The sequence below is a fragment of the Leopardus geoffroyi genome, chromosome B3 (genome assembly GCF_018350155.1).
Source record: "Leopardus geoffroyi isolate Oge1 chromosome B3, O.geoffroyi_Oge1_pat1.0, whole genome shotgun sequence".
In the NCBI taxonomy this organism is placed as follows: domain Eukaryota; kingdom Metazoa; phylum Chordata; class Mammalia; order Carnivora; family Felidae; genus Leopardus; species Leopardus geoffroyi.
Window position 1 is genome coordinate 88,471,442 of NC_059337.1, and position 14,807 is coordinate 88,486,248.

Consider the following 14,807-nt stretch of genomic DNA (forward strand, 5'->3'; position numbering starts at 1 on the left):
CTAATTAGTGCTCACTGAATTCACTTCCACTCTTGGTCTCATCAGTATTTTAAGTGCTCACTGACTCTGAATCTTTTAAACTCTGGGTCGTTTAGTCCTCTAGCCATACATTCAACTGAGAGTCTCTAATTTACAGCTTCAAACAGCCTCTCTTGCTACATCCAATCAATGTACGAAAATGTTATGGCTTGATGTGAAAAGCTGGGGAAATACACAGGCCACTGGAAAGATGGAGCCATGCTCCAGGTACAACTTGGAGCTTTCTGCTTACCTCCCACTCTTGATTCAGACACAGTATATCTATATCTATCTACCTAGCATTAAATCAGCACCTTCTCTCAACCCTGTTCAACATAATTCATGCTGTTCAACACAATTCATTTATTGCGAAAGGAAGGACACTGCTCTTGTAGAAAATGCTGTATGACAATGCGTTTATCACTTGACCCTATTAAGCGTCAGTTTCCTTTCTATAAAATAGGATTAATAGCTGCCTTGCCTAACTCACAGGGTCACTGAAAGGATCAAATAAGATAATGTACTTGTAAACTGCTAAACGATCATTACTATGAAAGTTGCTCCTTTTGGAACTTTTGAACTTTTTTCCAACTCATAGTTTAATTGTAAGGTTGGTTAGAATATCCAGATACAAAAAACTAATAGGATTTTGGAAAGGACAACAGGCAAATAAAGGAAAATGCTGATAAAGATAATAAGTCAGAAAACAGGAAGTTAGTCCCAGAATGACAATCAAGTCCTGATGCAAAACCAGGCCAGTTATGTGCTTACTCTTTGCAGACACTGGCCAGTTCCCCTAGCACACACAAACACTAAGCTGTACTGTGCTACTTTTAGGTGAATCACTGGGGATAAATTGAGTCTGGAAGTGCAAGGGGAGGGACTTCCAACCCTGATGATCAGGCTCTTCCCCCACCCCTCTAACAAACACTCCTACTCTTTGTGCCTGGCCCAGTTAATGAAAACTATTCCTGGTAAGAAAATGGCTGTCAAAGATTTCTTTTACGCAGTCTTGTAACTATGAGACACCAGCTGTATACCTACTTCTTCCCCCACTACGAACTATCTTGAATAGACAGGTTCAGGGTCAGAAACACTGGGTTATGTTTTGTTTTTCTCAAGACTCATTCACAGGCCTCACCCTCCAAGCTTCAGTTCTCTCATCTGTAAAATGAAGAATGACGGCGCCTGTCAGCTTCATCCCAGGGCCACTGAGAGGATGAATGAGACAGTGCCTGGAAGGCGCCAGAAGTGATGTCTGACAAACACCAAGTCCATCAATGTTTATAAAGTGTTATGATGAGTCCCGTTATGACCTCCCGCCTCAAAGAAATCGCCGGGTTGGAACTGACACCCGCAGTCACTGAAGAAAGAAAGCAACGCCAAAGCTGCCAGGCGTATCCTCACTGAATCTTTTTCGGGGCGAAAAGGAGGAAGCGACACGGGGCCCCGGGAGAGGGGGAGGAGGAAAAGGAGGATGGATGGAGGTCCATGATGAGCCTACCTGTTGTTCCGGATGCTGACCAGCACGCACAGCACCAGCTCTAAGTAGGTGCGCAGCACTTCCAGCCAACGGGTTGAGAGCTGCAGGGCCTCGACTTCTTCCCCGCCAGTCCCAGGATCCGCGCCGCCTCCGTCGCCTGGGCCGCCGCCACCGCTCAGGTAATTCTCGGCGGCGAACTCAACACGCAGCTCTCGCACGAACCAGCCGCACTTGCGCATGAGGAATTCGAGCCGAGGCTGCTCCGCGGGGGAGACGCGGAGGCAGATGCGGAGCTGGGGCCACAGAGCAGGGTAGAAGAGGCACTCGCGCCAGTGTGAGCAGGAAGCCGAGGCCCGCAGCCGGTCAGGCGCGGGCAGGAAGGAGAAGATGTGCACGATCAGCTCGCTGGGCAGCGACGCGGCGCCTGCCGCCTGCCCGCACAGAGCCATCCGGCCCCGCCGCCGGCTGCCAGCCCCCGGCCGTCCCCGCAGTCCCCGGAGCAGCCCCCGCAGCCGTCGCAGCTGCTGCAGCCGCAGCCGCTGCCGCCGCCACCGCGCCACCCGGGCGGCCCCGGCTCGGGTTCGAGCTCCCGGCGGTCGGGGCTGCGGCACTGACAAGAACAACAACATCAATGACAAGGAAGAAGGGGGCGGAACCGTCGTGGGTCTCGGCGGAACCAAATGCAACAGAAATTGCGGAGAGGGGGGAAGGCCTCTGCGGGTGTGGCTTCTAGATAGCCAGCTTCTGGCTCCTTAAACTCTACTCACGCGTGTACAAAGTCTATACACTCAGTAACTTCAAAACTCTCGCCTGTAATGTTTAGCGCCTCGGAAGCGGCAGGACTTTTCCTAAGGAAACGGCAACCCTCCCCGCGCCTGGACGCGGAGGCAGAGCAGTGGTAGAAGCTGAGTTTGACGTCACCGGTGGTGGGAGGAGCCCGGCGAAGCTGAGCGCGACTTCCGGAAGAGGGGAGCGCCCAGTTGCCGGTAAGGAAGGGAGATACAGCACGTGACTCTTGACGCACGAAGGCCGGCGGGGCGGGAAGCGCGGTTGGTTCCTGCGCTAGGCGGCTCGTCCCAGCTCCTGGCGGCGACTGAGCCCCGTCAATAGTGTAAGTTAGTTAATTTGGGCGTTCAGGCTGTGGAAGTGGAGGAACTAGGGTCAGTACGAGGGGTCGTGATGCTTCTCATTCTAAGTTTCTTAGTTCTTGGGTTAAGGACTCAGCCAGAGTGCCAGCGTGCGAGGTGTTTCTCAGCCGATCCACCTGCCCAGAGTATTGTTAAAAGAGTTTCTGAGATTTCTAAGAGACAGCCACTAAACAGAGGGAGGCGGGTGGACTCTCGGGCTAATTTGGACGGGCTGTGTCGGGAGAGGAGTAACTCGGGGCGGGGCGGCGCGGCGCGGCCGAGAGCCCAGACCAAGGCCGAAGGTGGACCTTCCCTACTGGTCGCATCGTGCAGATGACCTCCGCGCACACCTGGTCTGTGGGGAAGGAGTGAGGACAGCGCCACCCTTTGGATTTTGAGGGAGAGGGGGAAGAAAAGGCAGTGAGGTCTGGTTAGATGATTTATTAGCCTCTTCAGGGTTTGAGGGAGTCTCTGAGTTCCCCGTTGTGAGATTTAAAGGCTCCACTTGAAAAGAAGCTTGTGGTTATGATAAAGGTTTTCTGTAGTTTGGCGCCCCTAATTTGAGAGAAGGGTTTTTGAATAAGTGTCCCATTTTACTTGATCACAACTTGGGAAGTAGTTAACTGGTTGTAAGGGGCGGTGAAGTCAGAAAGGAATAAGTGATTTTATGTAATAATTGAGGATTGCTTTAGTGAGGCTGCCGCCTCAGAGCCTTAGCTACGATCTTGGAACAGCCGTGTTCTTCTGTGGTAAACACCAAGAAGCTGTTCTACTAGATTATTTTTAACTTTTTGAGGGCACAGCTCTCCGTTCATGCAGCTTCGATGGTTTTTGGTGCCTTGCACGTACCATGTTACTAACGATATTGTGTTGTGACCTCTGAGTTCTTTTCTGCTGAGAAAAAAAGCTATCATTCATCGTAGGTCACTTCTCAACCTCTGTATGGAAGTGATCTTTCTATGTAATTATTATACCTTACGAATATATTAATGAACACTTATGGAAACAGCAGTGAGTTAGGAAGTTGAGACTTGGATTTTAATTTTTTATTTCGTAAACATTGAAATATTTTGAAGTGAACATAGACCTCTAGATAGATATTCCACTTCTAAGTCCTTCAGTATGCATCTCCATAAAAACATATTAACTCTATAGCAGAAATATCAGTTTTAATTATAACATCTTAATGTTATGTAATATTCTAATATCTAATATTCTGTGTTTTCAGATTTATCGATTTATCTCCCAATTGACCTTTACAGCTGTTTTATCCAAACCATAATCCAGTTAAAGACCACACTTTTTTTTTATGTATTTCAAGTCTCTTTTAATCTAGAATAGTCATCTCCCCAACACATTTTTTTTCTTTCTGATTAGCTAAAGAGAGGAGACTTACTATCCTGTAAAATATCTCCCCTTCTATAATTGACTACTTTCTCTTGGTGTTAAGCTTACCTCTTTAGTGCTTGAATTTCTAATAAACCTAGACATTAATGCTAAAGGCTTGATTATGTTGGTGACATCATGATCTCCCTCCTAAATTTATGTATTTTGTTTTGTTTTTCTCCTTAAAACAAAGTAATCTATGAGGTGTTATTTTGCTTCCTAAAAATGTCTAACTCCCCTATCACTTAATGGACTTAACAATACTTGATAATTCTCGCCCAATAATTTTATTAGGGGTTGCAAAATGATAGTTTCTAATTCTTTCATTCCATCTGAATTTATTAATTTGCATTCTTCTGTAAAGTAGAAGCTTACTTTTATAAACTGGCGACATTTACTTACCCCGAAATACACCCTCTGTTGGAAAGTTAAAAAAAATGTTTAGTTCTTTGATTACGAATTTTGAAAGTAAGTTTTAGGGCCTCAAAGAGTGACAAATGAGTTTTTGTAGCTTTAACTTTTCTGAATGTCATACACTTGTTGATTTTTGGTATATTTTAATCACTTTTTGATTCTCAAATTTTGATGCTTCTAGAACATGTCTCAAAGAATTCTGTGTAATTATTATAATTTAAAAAATTCCTTGAACATTTTTTGGTTAGATGTAACACTGGACTGAGTTGGAGCATGAGGCTAGGTTTTGATCTTTTTTGCTTTTGCCGTGATCTAGCTAGGTGACCTTTAAACAGTTTGCTTAACCTCTTTGGGCCTCATTTTCTCCGTCTGTACAAATAGAGAGTTTTGGCAAGGTTCCCTGCAGCTCTGATATTTTCTGACTTAAGTAAGAAGACAAAACTTATTTAGATAAGTTGTACGTTACAAAATTCACGCATTTAAAGTATACAAGTCAGTGATTTTTAGTAATTTTACCAAATGGTGCAGCCATCACTGTAAATTAGTTTTAGAACATTTTCATCTCTTTAATAAGATTCCTCATGCCCATTTACAGCTAATTTCCTGTCTTATCCTCAGATAGCTACTAATGTCCTTTTTGTGTCTATAAATTTGCCTTTTCTGACCATTTCATGTTAGTAGAATTATATAATACCTGATCTCTTGTGTCTTGCTTCTTTCACTTAGTGTAATGTTTTTGAGGTTCATTCATGATGTAACGTGTCATTAATCTATTCCTTTGTATTGCTGAATAGTATTCCACTTTATGAATTTTTTTTTTAAACTACCCATTCACCAATTGATGGACATTTAGTTTCCCAGATTTTGGTGATTATGAATGTTTCTGTGAATATTCATATGCAAGACTTTTGTGGATACATATTTTCATTTCTCTTGGGTAGACACCTATGAAAGTGATAGGTTGTATGGTATAGTTCTATGTCTGACTTTTTGAGAAACTGCCAAAGTGTTTTCCAAAGTGGCTGTTATCATTTTTCCATACTAGAAGCAATGTATGAGGGTTTCCAGGCTCTGATTTTTGATGATCTGGAGATATTCTTTGATTGATTTGAGATTATTTTTCCTTATTCTTAGCATTTTGCTAGCAACAAACTACATTTTCTTTAGATACCATTAATTCTTAGTTTTAATCAGTGGGAATAGTTCCTAAAGGAAATAAAAATAAATCAATCTGTTATAAAATAAAATTGAGTTTCTTAGTGTTTTTAAAAAAAATTTTTTTTACTTTCATATTAAATGAAGAATGGTAGTTATACTATTATTAATGAAAATAACCTAAGGCACAAATTAATAAGATATGGTCTTGCCTAGTTATAATAATAAAACTATATTCCAATGATGGCATATAATTTATTAATCTGACATCTTTAATATTATCAGTTCAATCTTTATTGAGTATGTATATTCTTAGCATGTTAATAGAGTTAGATTATTTCTCTTGACATTTATGTATACTATACTTGATAAAGTATAAACTATTTTTGATAGAATAACAAAACTGACTTTATATCGGCAGAATGAAATTGCATTGCATGAAGTTATCATGTCTGAGCTAGGATTCAAAGTGTGGGAAGAAGTAATGACGTTATAAAGCTCATAAGTACTCAGTAGTACTAAGCTTCTAGTTCCAAAAGTGGCACATTGTCACTATAGCAACTACCCATACTTATTTGGATCTGAAACCCAGGCAACGGATAGTGGATAAGAATATAATATCAAGATAGATAATGTGCTCTGGTGGGTTGATTGGTCTGGTCTGTTGATGGTCAAGTATTTGTACCATTTTTCTTATGTTTATTATGATTGATTCAAGTTTCATGAAGTTATCTTAATTTGTATTAATGTGTTTTTTTGGAGAGAAATTAAACATTCAGTATTCTTATTGTATTCTTTTCTAACATGCCAAGTGTAGTGCTTTTTCCAATTAGGTTATTAGGATATTAAATATATTTGTACTGTAGCTCTTTCTCCATTATTATTTGGCAAGTTGTCAAACAGTAGTTATAAAAATATAACTTTTATTTTGAATCACTTGCAATATTATAACCGAAAAAAATACCATGACAGATTTTATTTTAGCTACATCATGAAAAGGTGACTAAGGGTACCAATAAACATGCAAATTGCCTAAAGACAAGCATCTTTTGAAAAAATGTTTTTTTTCTAAAAAGGTCTGGGTTTCAGACACTGTTGGCAAATGGAGATAACATAATTTCCTTCCAATTATCTCTTAACATGCATCCATAAATTTACTTAGAGGCACAGGAACCTCCTGGGAAAATAGAATTGGGAACCCGATTCCTTTCTCTCCACCCTGTCTGGTGGATTGGAATAGTTCCTGGTGAGGTCATATTACAGGAAAAAGATGGATTGAAGGGAATTTGTCTTAGGGCAGGGAAAGTCTGCCCTGATGAAATGACTGCAAGACAAAGGATCACATTTTTTTTTTCCCTAATTTTTTCCCAAATTTTCAGAAATTTGTTGTGCAAGTTTGTGAATTGGAAGATCTATATCAATAAAGCAGAAATTAATAGCACATATTCTAAAAGAGACAGAAGCAGTGAGAGAAGAATTGGGTCTTGAGCAATGTGGTAGTAAGTGGGGAGGACTGTAACTTACCAGAGGATGCTTCCCCCATTGGGAAGGTGGAAGGTTTTTAGATTTTCAGAAGACACTAACATACTATTTTTTTTTAAGGGTGAAATGTCCTGATTGCCAGCTCACTCAAATTACAAATATTCTGTGGGCTAAACAAAACCGGATTACATGTAGGATACCAGGTTACCATTTCTTTACCTAAGAGCTCTCATACATGCGGGCTGTGGCCACGTTGTGTTCTAATAGCAGGCATGCTAGCTAAAACCTATGCTTTAAGTCCACTCCCAGAGCTATTTTTTTTTTTTTCATTCATTCCTTTCAGAGTTTAAAGAAATAGGAAAGAAAAAAAGGTTTAAAGTGTTTATAGCATTATCGATTTCTTGCCTTTATTCCAGTGGATGGGTATTTAATTAGAGTATCTTGTGTTGCTAAAAATATATTGAAAATCAAGTATTGCTGTTTTTGATGGAGTTTATTCAACCAATAGGGTTCCTTGACTTCTAGTTACAACCAGTAAGTGGCTGATTTTAATTACCTTAGTTGGAGTTTGACAGCTCACATTATAGCTAGTATCCCACATAGGACTTACTCAAGGGGCATTGTCTCTAAGTAATCATTTAAATTGGGTCCTTTGGTTGCTTAACTAGCTTAAGTAATGAGGGGACTTTTCTGTTTCCTCCCTCCCTCCCTAACTCTCTTCCTTCTTTCCTCCCTTCCTTCCTAGTCCCTTCCTTCCTTCCTTCCTTCCTTCCTTCCTTCCTTCCTTCCTTCCTTCCTTCCTTCCTTCTTGTAGACACTATAGGGAGTTTACAGGACATCCATAAACAGACATCAGAGCATACCTGAGCCTCCCAGAGATTAGAATGGGGAACTAAAAACAGGAACTGAGCTTACTCTCTTTATCTCTGAGTTCAGTAGTCTCTCTTCCATTTTTCTAGGTAGGCTTCCTTTGCCTTTTCATTTTGCTTAGGGCCCCAAACTGCTAGTCTTTACTAATCTACAAGGTATTCTAGCTCAATACCTTCATTTGCAGATTTGTTCTTTGTCTTCATTTGAAATTCTTGAGACAATCTGACTGGGTTATCTTTGGGAGATAGGATACTGAACAGTTGGCGGCATTCCTATTGATTAAGGCAAAGTGTTCCTGCTGTTAACCTTAAAAATAAAACTGCCAGTTTATTCAGGAATAGCAAACAATGGGTTTATTCAGGAATAGCAGAGAATTGCAATCTAGGACATGCAAATTATGACAAAACTGTAGGCAAGTCCACCTGAAAAAGGAGAGGAACACTCTTCTGTAGAAGAAAAGGGTGACGTTGGGAAGGCTGTTAGAAACAAAAAGTCCTTTGGAATAAACTGGGAGTTCAAAGTATAGTGACTTTTCATTGGCTGAGCTGTGACTGGGTTACCGCCAACTGAGAAGCTGGGATGGATTAATCTTCCTACTGGAGCAGTGGAGTAGTATCCACCTGCAAGGTGCATCTCTTCCTGTTGGATTTGGAGTTGATGAGTGGTAGGACATGAGAGCTTCTCTGCTGAACCTTCTGACTCCATTTTAGTGAGGTTTCCACTGCCATAGTCCACGTAGCTGAATTTAGGAGGATGGAGTAATGTGCTGGTTCTTTTACATATGGATGTGGGGATTAGGATGAAGAGAAGAAGCTTTCTTCAGAACAAGGTGTAAGCCAGCAACCACTCTGAATTCTCTCCAGTACATGGGTCCCATGGCTCAGTGACTTTATCCAGAGATTCCTTGAACTCTGTATTGAACAAAAATAGCCTATGCTGACAACGGATCTTTTAGATAGTTATTGACTAGTCTTCAAATAGTTTCTTTGGCTTTCTTTACTCCTGGCGTACTCATTAGACTTTTTCAGGTTATACTAGTTGAATAGCTGTAAGACTGTCATGAAGACATATACCCTTCATGGTCAATTACTGCAATATTCTCATTGTAGAATTTAATATTTAATCCTTTGGGAAAATCTCTTAAGCCTATTAGGTGCTGAAAAGGAGAAATGAAGCGAATATTTTCATACAACAACATTAATTGGAATGTTACTTTGCTCCAGGGCAAAGGGGTTTCACTTGATATGCGAAGTGTAATCAGTTTTAGAGGCGAAGGAGTACTATGTTGAGGATTTTGGATTTTGAGATTGTTCTCTTTCTGCTGGGAAGAATGCCATGTTTGATTGTGACGTCTGCCATGGTTTGGAATTCTTTTTTTTTTTTGTTAATATTTATTTATTAGAGAGCATGAGCAGGGGAGGGGCAGAGAGAGAGAGAAAGAGAGAGAGAGAGGGAGGGAGGGAGGGAGGGAGAGAGAATCCCAAGCAGGCTTGGTGCTGTCAGTGTGGAGCCCCATGCAGGGCTCGATCCCACGAACCGTGACATTATGACCTGAGCCAAAATCAAGAGTCAGACTCTGAACCAACTGAGCCACCCAGGCACCCCTGCCATGGTTGGAATTCTTGACCTGAATGACCTATGTTTTCTATTCCTAGTTTGAGTTAATTATTCTCTGAATGATACAATATATTAGTGTTTGTTTTCTACTTTCCTTTTGTTGTTATGTGTACCTTCTTCAATGGATTGTATTTGTGCCAATTCCTTATGTTATGAGTATCACATAAGTGTTAAATTTTATAAGTAACTTTTTTCAAATTAAGAATTTTTAAAAGCCACAATATTATCAAATGAATTTCTAAATATAAAAAATTGTCAGCTTTTAACTGGATTTGCTAGGAATGTGAACTACTTCTTCACTTACATTGGATATTAACAGGGGTGTAGTGGGGTGGGGGGAACTCATACTTCTATGCCACAAACAAAATATAACAAATTTTTCATTCACATGAAGGGTACAGTTTCTTCCATAGTATTCACTTTATATACAGGAAGATTTTAACATTTCTAAAATCTACCCTTTAAGCAAGAACTTTCTAGTAGAGGATTAACTACTTTTTTTTTTCTTAATTGGAGTAATACGTGAACATGGTAACAATAACAAAAAAGTACTTTTGATGAAAAGCAGCAATTCTCATTCCTTGCCTGCCATTGTTAGGCCTATCCCCAGAGACAAACATTTTTAACTATTTGGGTGTTTGGTTCTTTAGGTAACTTTAAATTACATGCTTTGCCTACATTCCTTGATTGATAAACATCATCTGTCTACTCCCTTTTATAAAAGATGAAGACTTTTACTCCCACATCTCTCTCAATCTTTCTACTAATATTTGATAGTTAATTATGAGTTTTAGGTGTTCTCTTCATTCTTATATTAATGTGCTTTTGCTACACAACAATCACAGTTTTTTTCCTGTACAGGAGGGTGTATTATGGTAGATTAGATAGCTGTTCAGCAGTTTCTCACTTCTCCTTCATCCACCACCATGGTATGAGTATAATTCCTCTTCCAATTAATGGGAGGCTTGGTCTTGCAACTTGTTTTGGCCAAGAGAATGCAGGAAGTGACAGTGCACCAGTTTTGAGTGTAGACCTTACAAGGCATTAAATGTTTCTCTTTGCCACTTAGGGAGTTTCTAACCTTTGTATAATAAAACATGTCCCAGTCATCTGTTGGGCACCATTGAACCCAGATGGAGAAACATGAAGATGTCAACTTCACCTGCAGCATGAAACCAGAGCTGCCTCAATTCACCTGAATAACTTATTTTAAGTGAGAAATCATATGTTTATTTTATGTATGCTACTGAGATTTTGTGCTTGCTTATTTTGCGTACAAAATCTGATTAATATAAAAATGGGTACCTAGAAGTAGGGTGCTGCTGTAACAAAAATTTTACATGTGTCATTGGCTTTGAGACTGGGTGGTGGTCACCAAGAAAACTATTATAGGAGGCCGGAAAAACTGGTAAACTATATAATGTAGTAGAAAAATATTTGATAAAACTGTTGTCTGTAGTAACACAGAAGACAGCAAATGTTACTGAAAAAAGTGAGTATCGGGCAAGGAAATTTCAAGGCAGAATGTTGAAAGCATGAGTTGGTTGCTAATAAGTGGACAGGATAGGGTACAACAAGAAAATTCAGTCTACCACATCTGACCTCTTGGCTGTAATTATTCATGTCGCTCCCATTCCACCTGCCTAGTTTGTCATATTAATACATATGTATGATGGAACATGCCAGTTTGTAGGCTTCCCTTATAGCGAGTGGACAGAAAGCCATCAGGCTGCTGGTCTTCCAGATGCCACAAAGAGGAATGCTTTTCTCTGAGTCACTAAAACCAAAGCGTAAAGTTAATTTTTATGGTGATGTTTTTTCCTCCCTCCCCTTCTTTTTTCTTTTTAGGAGAAGGGCTCTAGTTAATAAGGATATTAGTTGCTGAAGCAGATAAACATGAAAATTTCCATGTTTTAACAAAATAGCAATTTATTTTTTCACTTAATGGTTCAGTGCAGGTCTTCCTCTCAGGAAACAGCTTTCCTTCTGCCTGCTCAAAATTCCTCTGTCTTGTGGTTCTGCCATCCTTAAAATGCCTTGTGATTGACCTCTTCTAGTGGAGGGAAAGGAGAATGGAGAAGGCACTTCGTAATTGCTTTGGCAAAGAAATGATGTTACTTCTACTTACTTCCCATTGGCTAAAATTAGTCACGGGGTACTGCTTAGATGTAAGAAGGTCCGAGAAATGCTGTTTTTGGCTAAACAGTTACTTCTTAGGGACAACCTTACACTATAGAAGAAGGTGTATACATTTTGGTCAACAGTTGGCCATGTTTGCTGCAAAGGACAGTTATATTCCTGCTGCTTTTTATTTTTATTTTTTTAACGTTTATTTATTATTGAGAGACAGAGACAGAGCATGAGCATGGGAGGGTCAGAGAGAGGAGGAGACAGAATCCGAAGCAGGCTCCATGCTCTGAGCTGTTAGCACAGAGCCCGTCGCGGGGCTCGAACTCACAAACCACGAGATCATGACGTGAGCTGAAGTCAGACACTTAACCAACTGAGCCACCCAGGTGCCCCAATATTCCTGCTGTTTTTAGCTGGGAGTAAATATTGTGCTCCTTGTATGCTTTGTGAATGGAAGTGGAAGAGGAAGGTGGAGGTGGAGTATTTGATTTGTACAGTTTTTCTTTATTCAGGTCTTCAATCAATCTCTGTTCTTCTTCTTCATTTATTCTTCTTAAAGGATGAATAGCATTTGGGTTGTTGTGAAGCACTGCATCATTTCCAGCAGGGATAACAAGGTTTTGGACTACAAATGTAGGAAATATGCTAATATGTTTTGTATGACAGAGGAGGTGTCAGAGAGAAGAGTCCTGGCAGAGGTAAAAATCAAGTGCACAGAAAGCTGACCAGATACCAGATAACATGAGCATTTTCTATGTATTTGGTTACTGCTTTAGCTGTTGTATGCTAAAGATTGTTGATTCCCATATGTCTGTTGCTAATTTTCCATGAGACTAGTAGTGAGTACATTTAAAATTTTGCCTCTTTGAAACGTTTCTTTTTAATTCAGCCTTTAAAAAATTAGATGGTTGGGAGCACTGGGTGACCTAGTCGGTTGAGCATCTAACTTTTTTTTTTTTTTGAGCATCTGACTTTTGATTTCGGCTCAGGTCTTGATTCCAGGGTAATGGGATCGAACCCCACATCAGGCTCCACGCTGAATTTGGAGCTTGCTTGGTATTCTCCCTCTGCTCCTCTCCCTTGCTCATGTGCTCTCTCTCTCTCAAAAAAAAAAAAAAAAAATCTTCAAGAAAAATTAGATGGTTGGCTTATTAATATGTTGTTGCTAAATTTATTCTAGCTTTAATATTAAGCTAAGTAAGTAAAATTAAGGAAGAATAATTAATAAAAATTATTTTAAATTATAAATACCTGTTTTGGGGGTGCCTGGCTGGCTCATCTGGTGGAGCATGTGACTCTTTATCTTGGGATTGTGAGTTCAAGCCCCACATTGGGCACAGGTGTTACTTAAAAATTAAAAAAAAAAAAAAAAAAAAAAAAGGTAAAATGTTAAAAAAAAAAATCCCACCTGTTTTCATCTTGTTCTCTATTTTTCTTTGTCAGTTTCACCTTGGAACAAAGCTTTTTCTCCTCATTACTGAAGTATAGTCATATGAATTCAGAATTCAGAGACATGGGATTAAAAAATATTGGTGTAACAATTGTACCTAGAGAATTAACATTTAGCTTATAGCACAGAATATGAGCTGAAGTAGTTACTTTCGTTAATTGTAGAAAAATATACATAACATAAAATTTACCATTTTAAGTGTACAGTTCAGTGGCATTAAGTATATTCACATTGTACAGCTGTCACCACCATTCATCTCCCGAACTTTTTCATTTTTCCAAACTGAAACTCTATACCCATTAAACAGTAACTTCCCATTTCCCTTCTCTACCCTGAACTAATTATTTTAAATTTACCTATTTCTATGTTTTCTTACTTGTCCTGTTTGCTATCATTATAAATGGATGTATATTGAATACTCCTTATATATATGGAACTGGGGCAGATGCTGAGCAGGGTTGAATTACATTATAAAGAAGGCTGAGCAATTTGTCACCATGTTAAGTAGTTTCCTAGGTAACAGTCTTGTATCATATCCTTTATCTTATGCATACCCCACTAAGTGTGCAAAAGTACACTACCTGTTTTTTTTTTTTTTTTTTTGTTTCAGAAGTTACCAGCAAAATGTCTCGTTAACACCAGTCTGACAATTCTAAGACAAGATTGAACTGAAATATTGCTTTGGTTTCATCTGAAATTTTGAGTACCTAAATGAACATGTTTGCAAAATTATTAAATATGAAAATGGATGGTAACTTATTTTTTTTAAACCTGGATAAATTGCTATAGCTATGGTTCATACACACACACATACACACACATATATATAGGTGTCCTGGTTTTATTTCTTCCTCTCTAACTTTTTCTCTGTCATGTTCATTTGTACCTCTTTCCCCTCCTGTCTATAAGTTTGCCTATTTCCCATGGCTTTTGCCTTTAGTCTTTTGCTTAGAAATCTTACCTTTTTCAGTTCAGTCATCTCTCTGTCGGAAAATAACTTTTAAGTCTGTATTTCTTAACCCTGAGTCATAGTTCTGAATCTAGAGCTATGTCCTAAAATTTTCTCTTATGTGGTCTGCTGTTACCTCAAACAAAATGTGTCTAATGTTGGACTTATTTTACATCTGCTTAAAACCTCATCCTCTCCTCTCCTCTCCATCTTTCTCTCTTTTCTTTCTTTCTTTCTTTCTTTCTTTCTTTCTTTCTTTCTTTCGCGTAACTCTTAGTGGTCAAGTCTTTCCCTTTTCAGCTAGTCACCAAATCCTGTCAACTATTTCTGTCCATTATAGTGATCTTTATCTTATCTGACCCTTTCCATTCTTTTTTTTTTTTTTTAATTTTTTTTTTTCAACGTTTATTTATTTTTGGGACAGAGAGAGACAGAGCATGAACGGGGGAGGGGCAGAGAGAGAGGGAGACACAGAATCGGAAACAGGCTCCAGGCTCTGAGCCATCAGCCCAGAGCCCGATGCGGGGCTCGAACTCACGGACTGCGAGATCGTGACCTGGCTGAAGTCGGACGCTTAACCGACTGCGCCACCCAGGCGCCCCCTGACCCTTTCCATTCTTAAGGCACTCTCTCCAATATAGCACCTGATCACCTGCTGCCTATTAGTACACTAGTCCCCTAGCAATAGAATTTTCTGTCCAGTTTAAAAAAAAAATTTTTTTTTCA

At 39.6% G+C, this 14,807-nt stretch overlaps 1 protein-coding gene and 1 long non-coding RNA gene across 4 annotated transcripts in view; one reads left to right on the forward strand and one right to left on the reverse strand.

The window, feature by feature from the left end:
* The window catches only part of FBXO33 (F-box protein 33), a 43,975-nt gene extending 41,707 nt beyond the window's left edge, over window positions 1-2,268 (reverse strand). For all 3 annotated transcript variants that reach the window (XR_006704972.1, XM_045450783.1, XM_045450782.1), the window contains exon 1: window positions 1,523-2,268. Coding sequence is in view for 2 of the 3 variants with exons in the window: in XM_045450783.1 (XP_045306739.1) it covers window positions 1,523-2,130 (608 nt within the window). In the remaining variant the exon portion in view is untranslated. The remainder of the gene's footprint in view (window positions 1-1,522) is intronic.
* On the forward strand, window positions 2,192-13,881 carry LOC123583602. Its single transcript, XR_006704974.1, has 2 exons — window positions 2,192-2,612; window positions 13,743-13,881. It is a non-coding gene; the product is annotated as an uncharacterized LOC123583602 (long non-coding RNA).
* The last annotated feature ends 926 nt before the right edge of the window (window positions 13,882-14,807 follow it).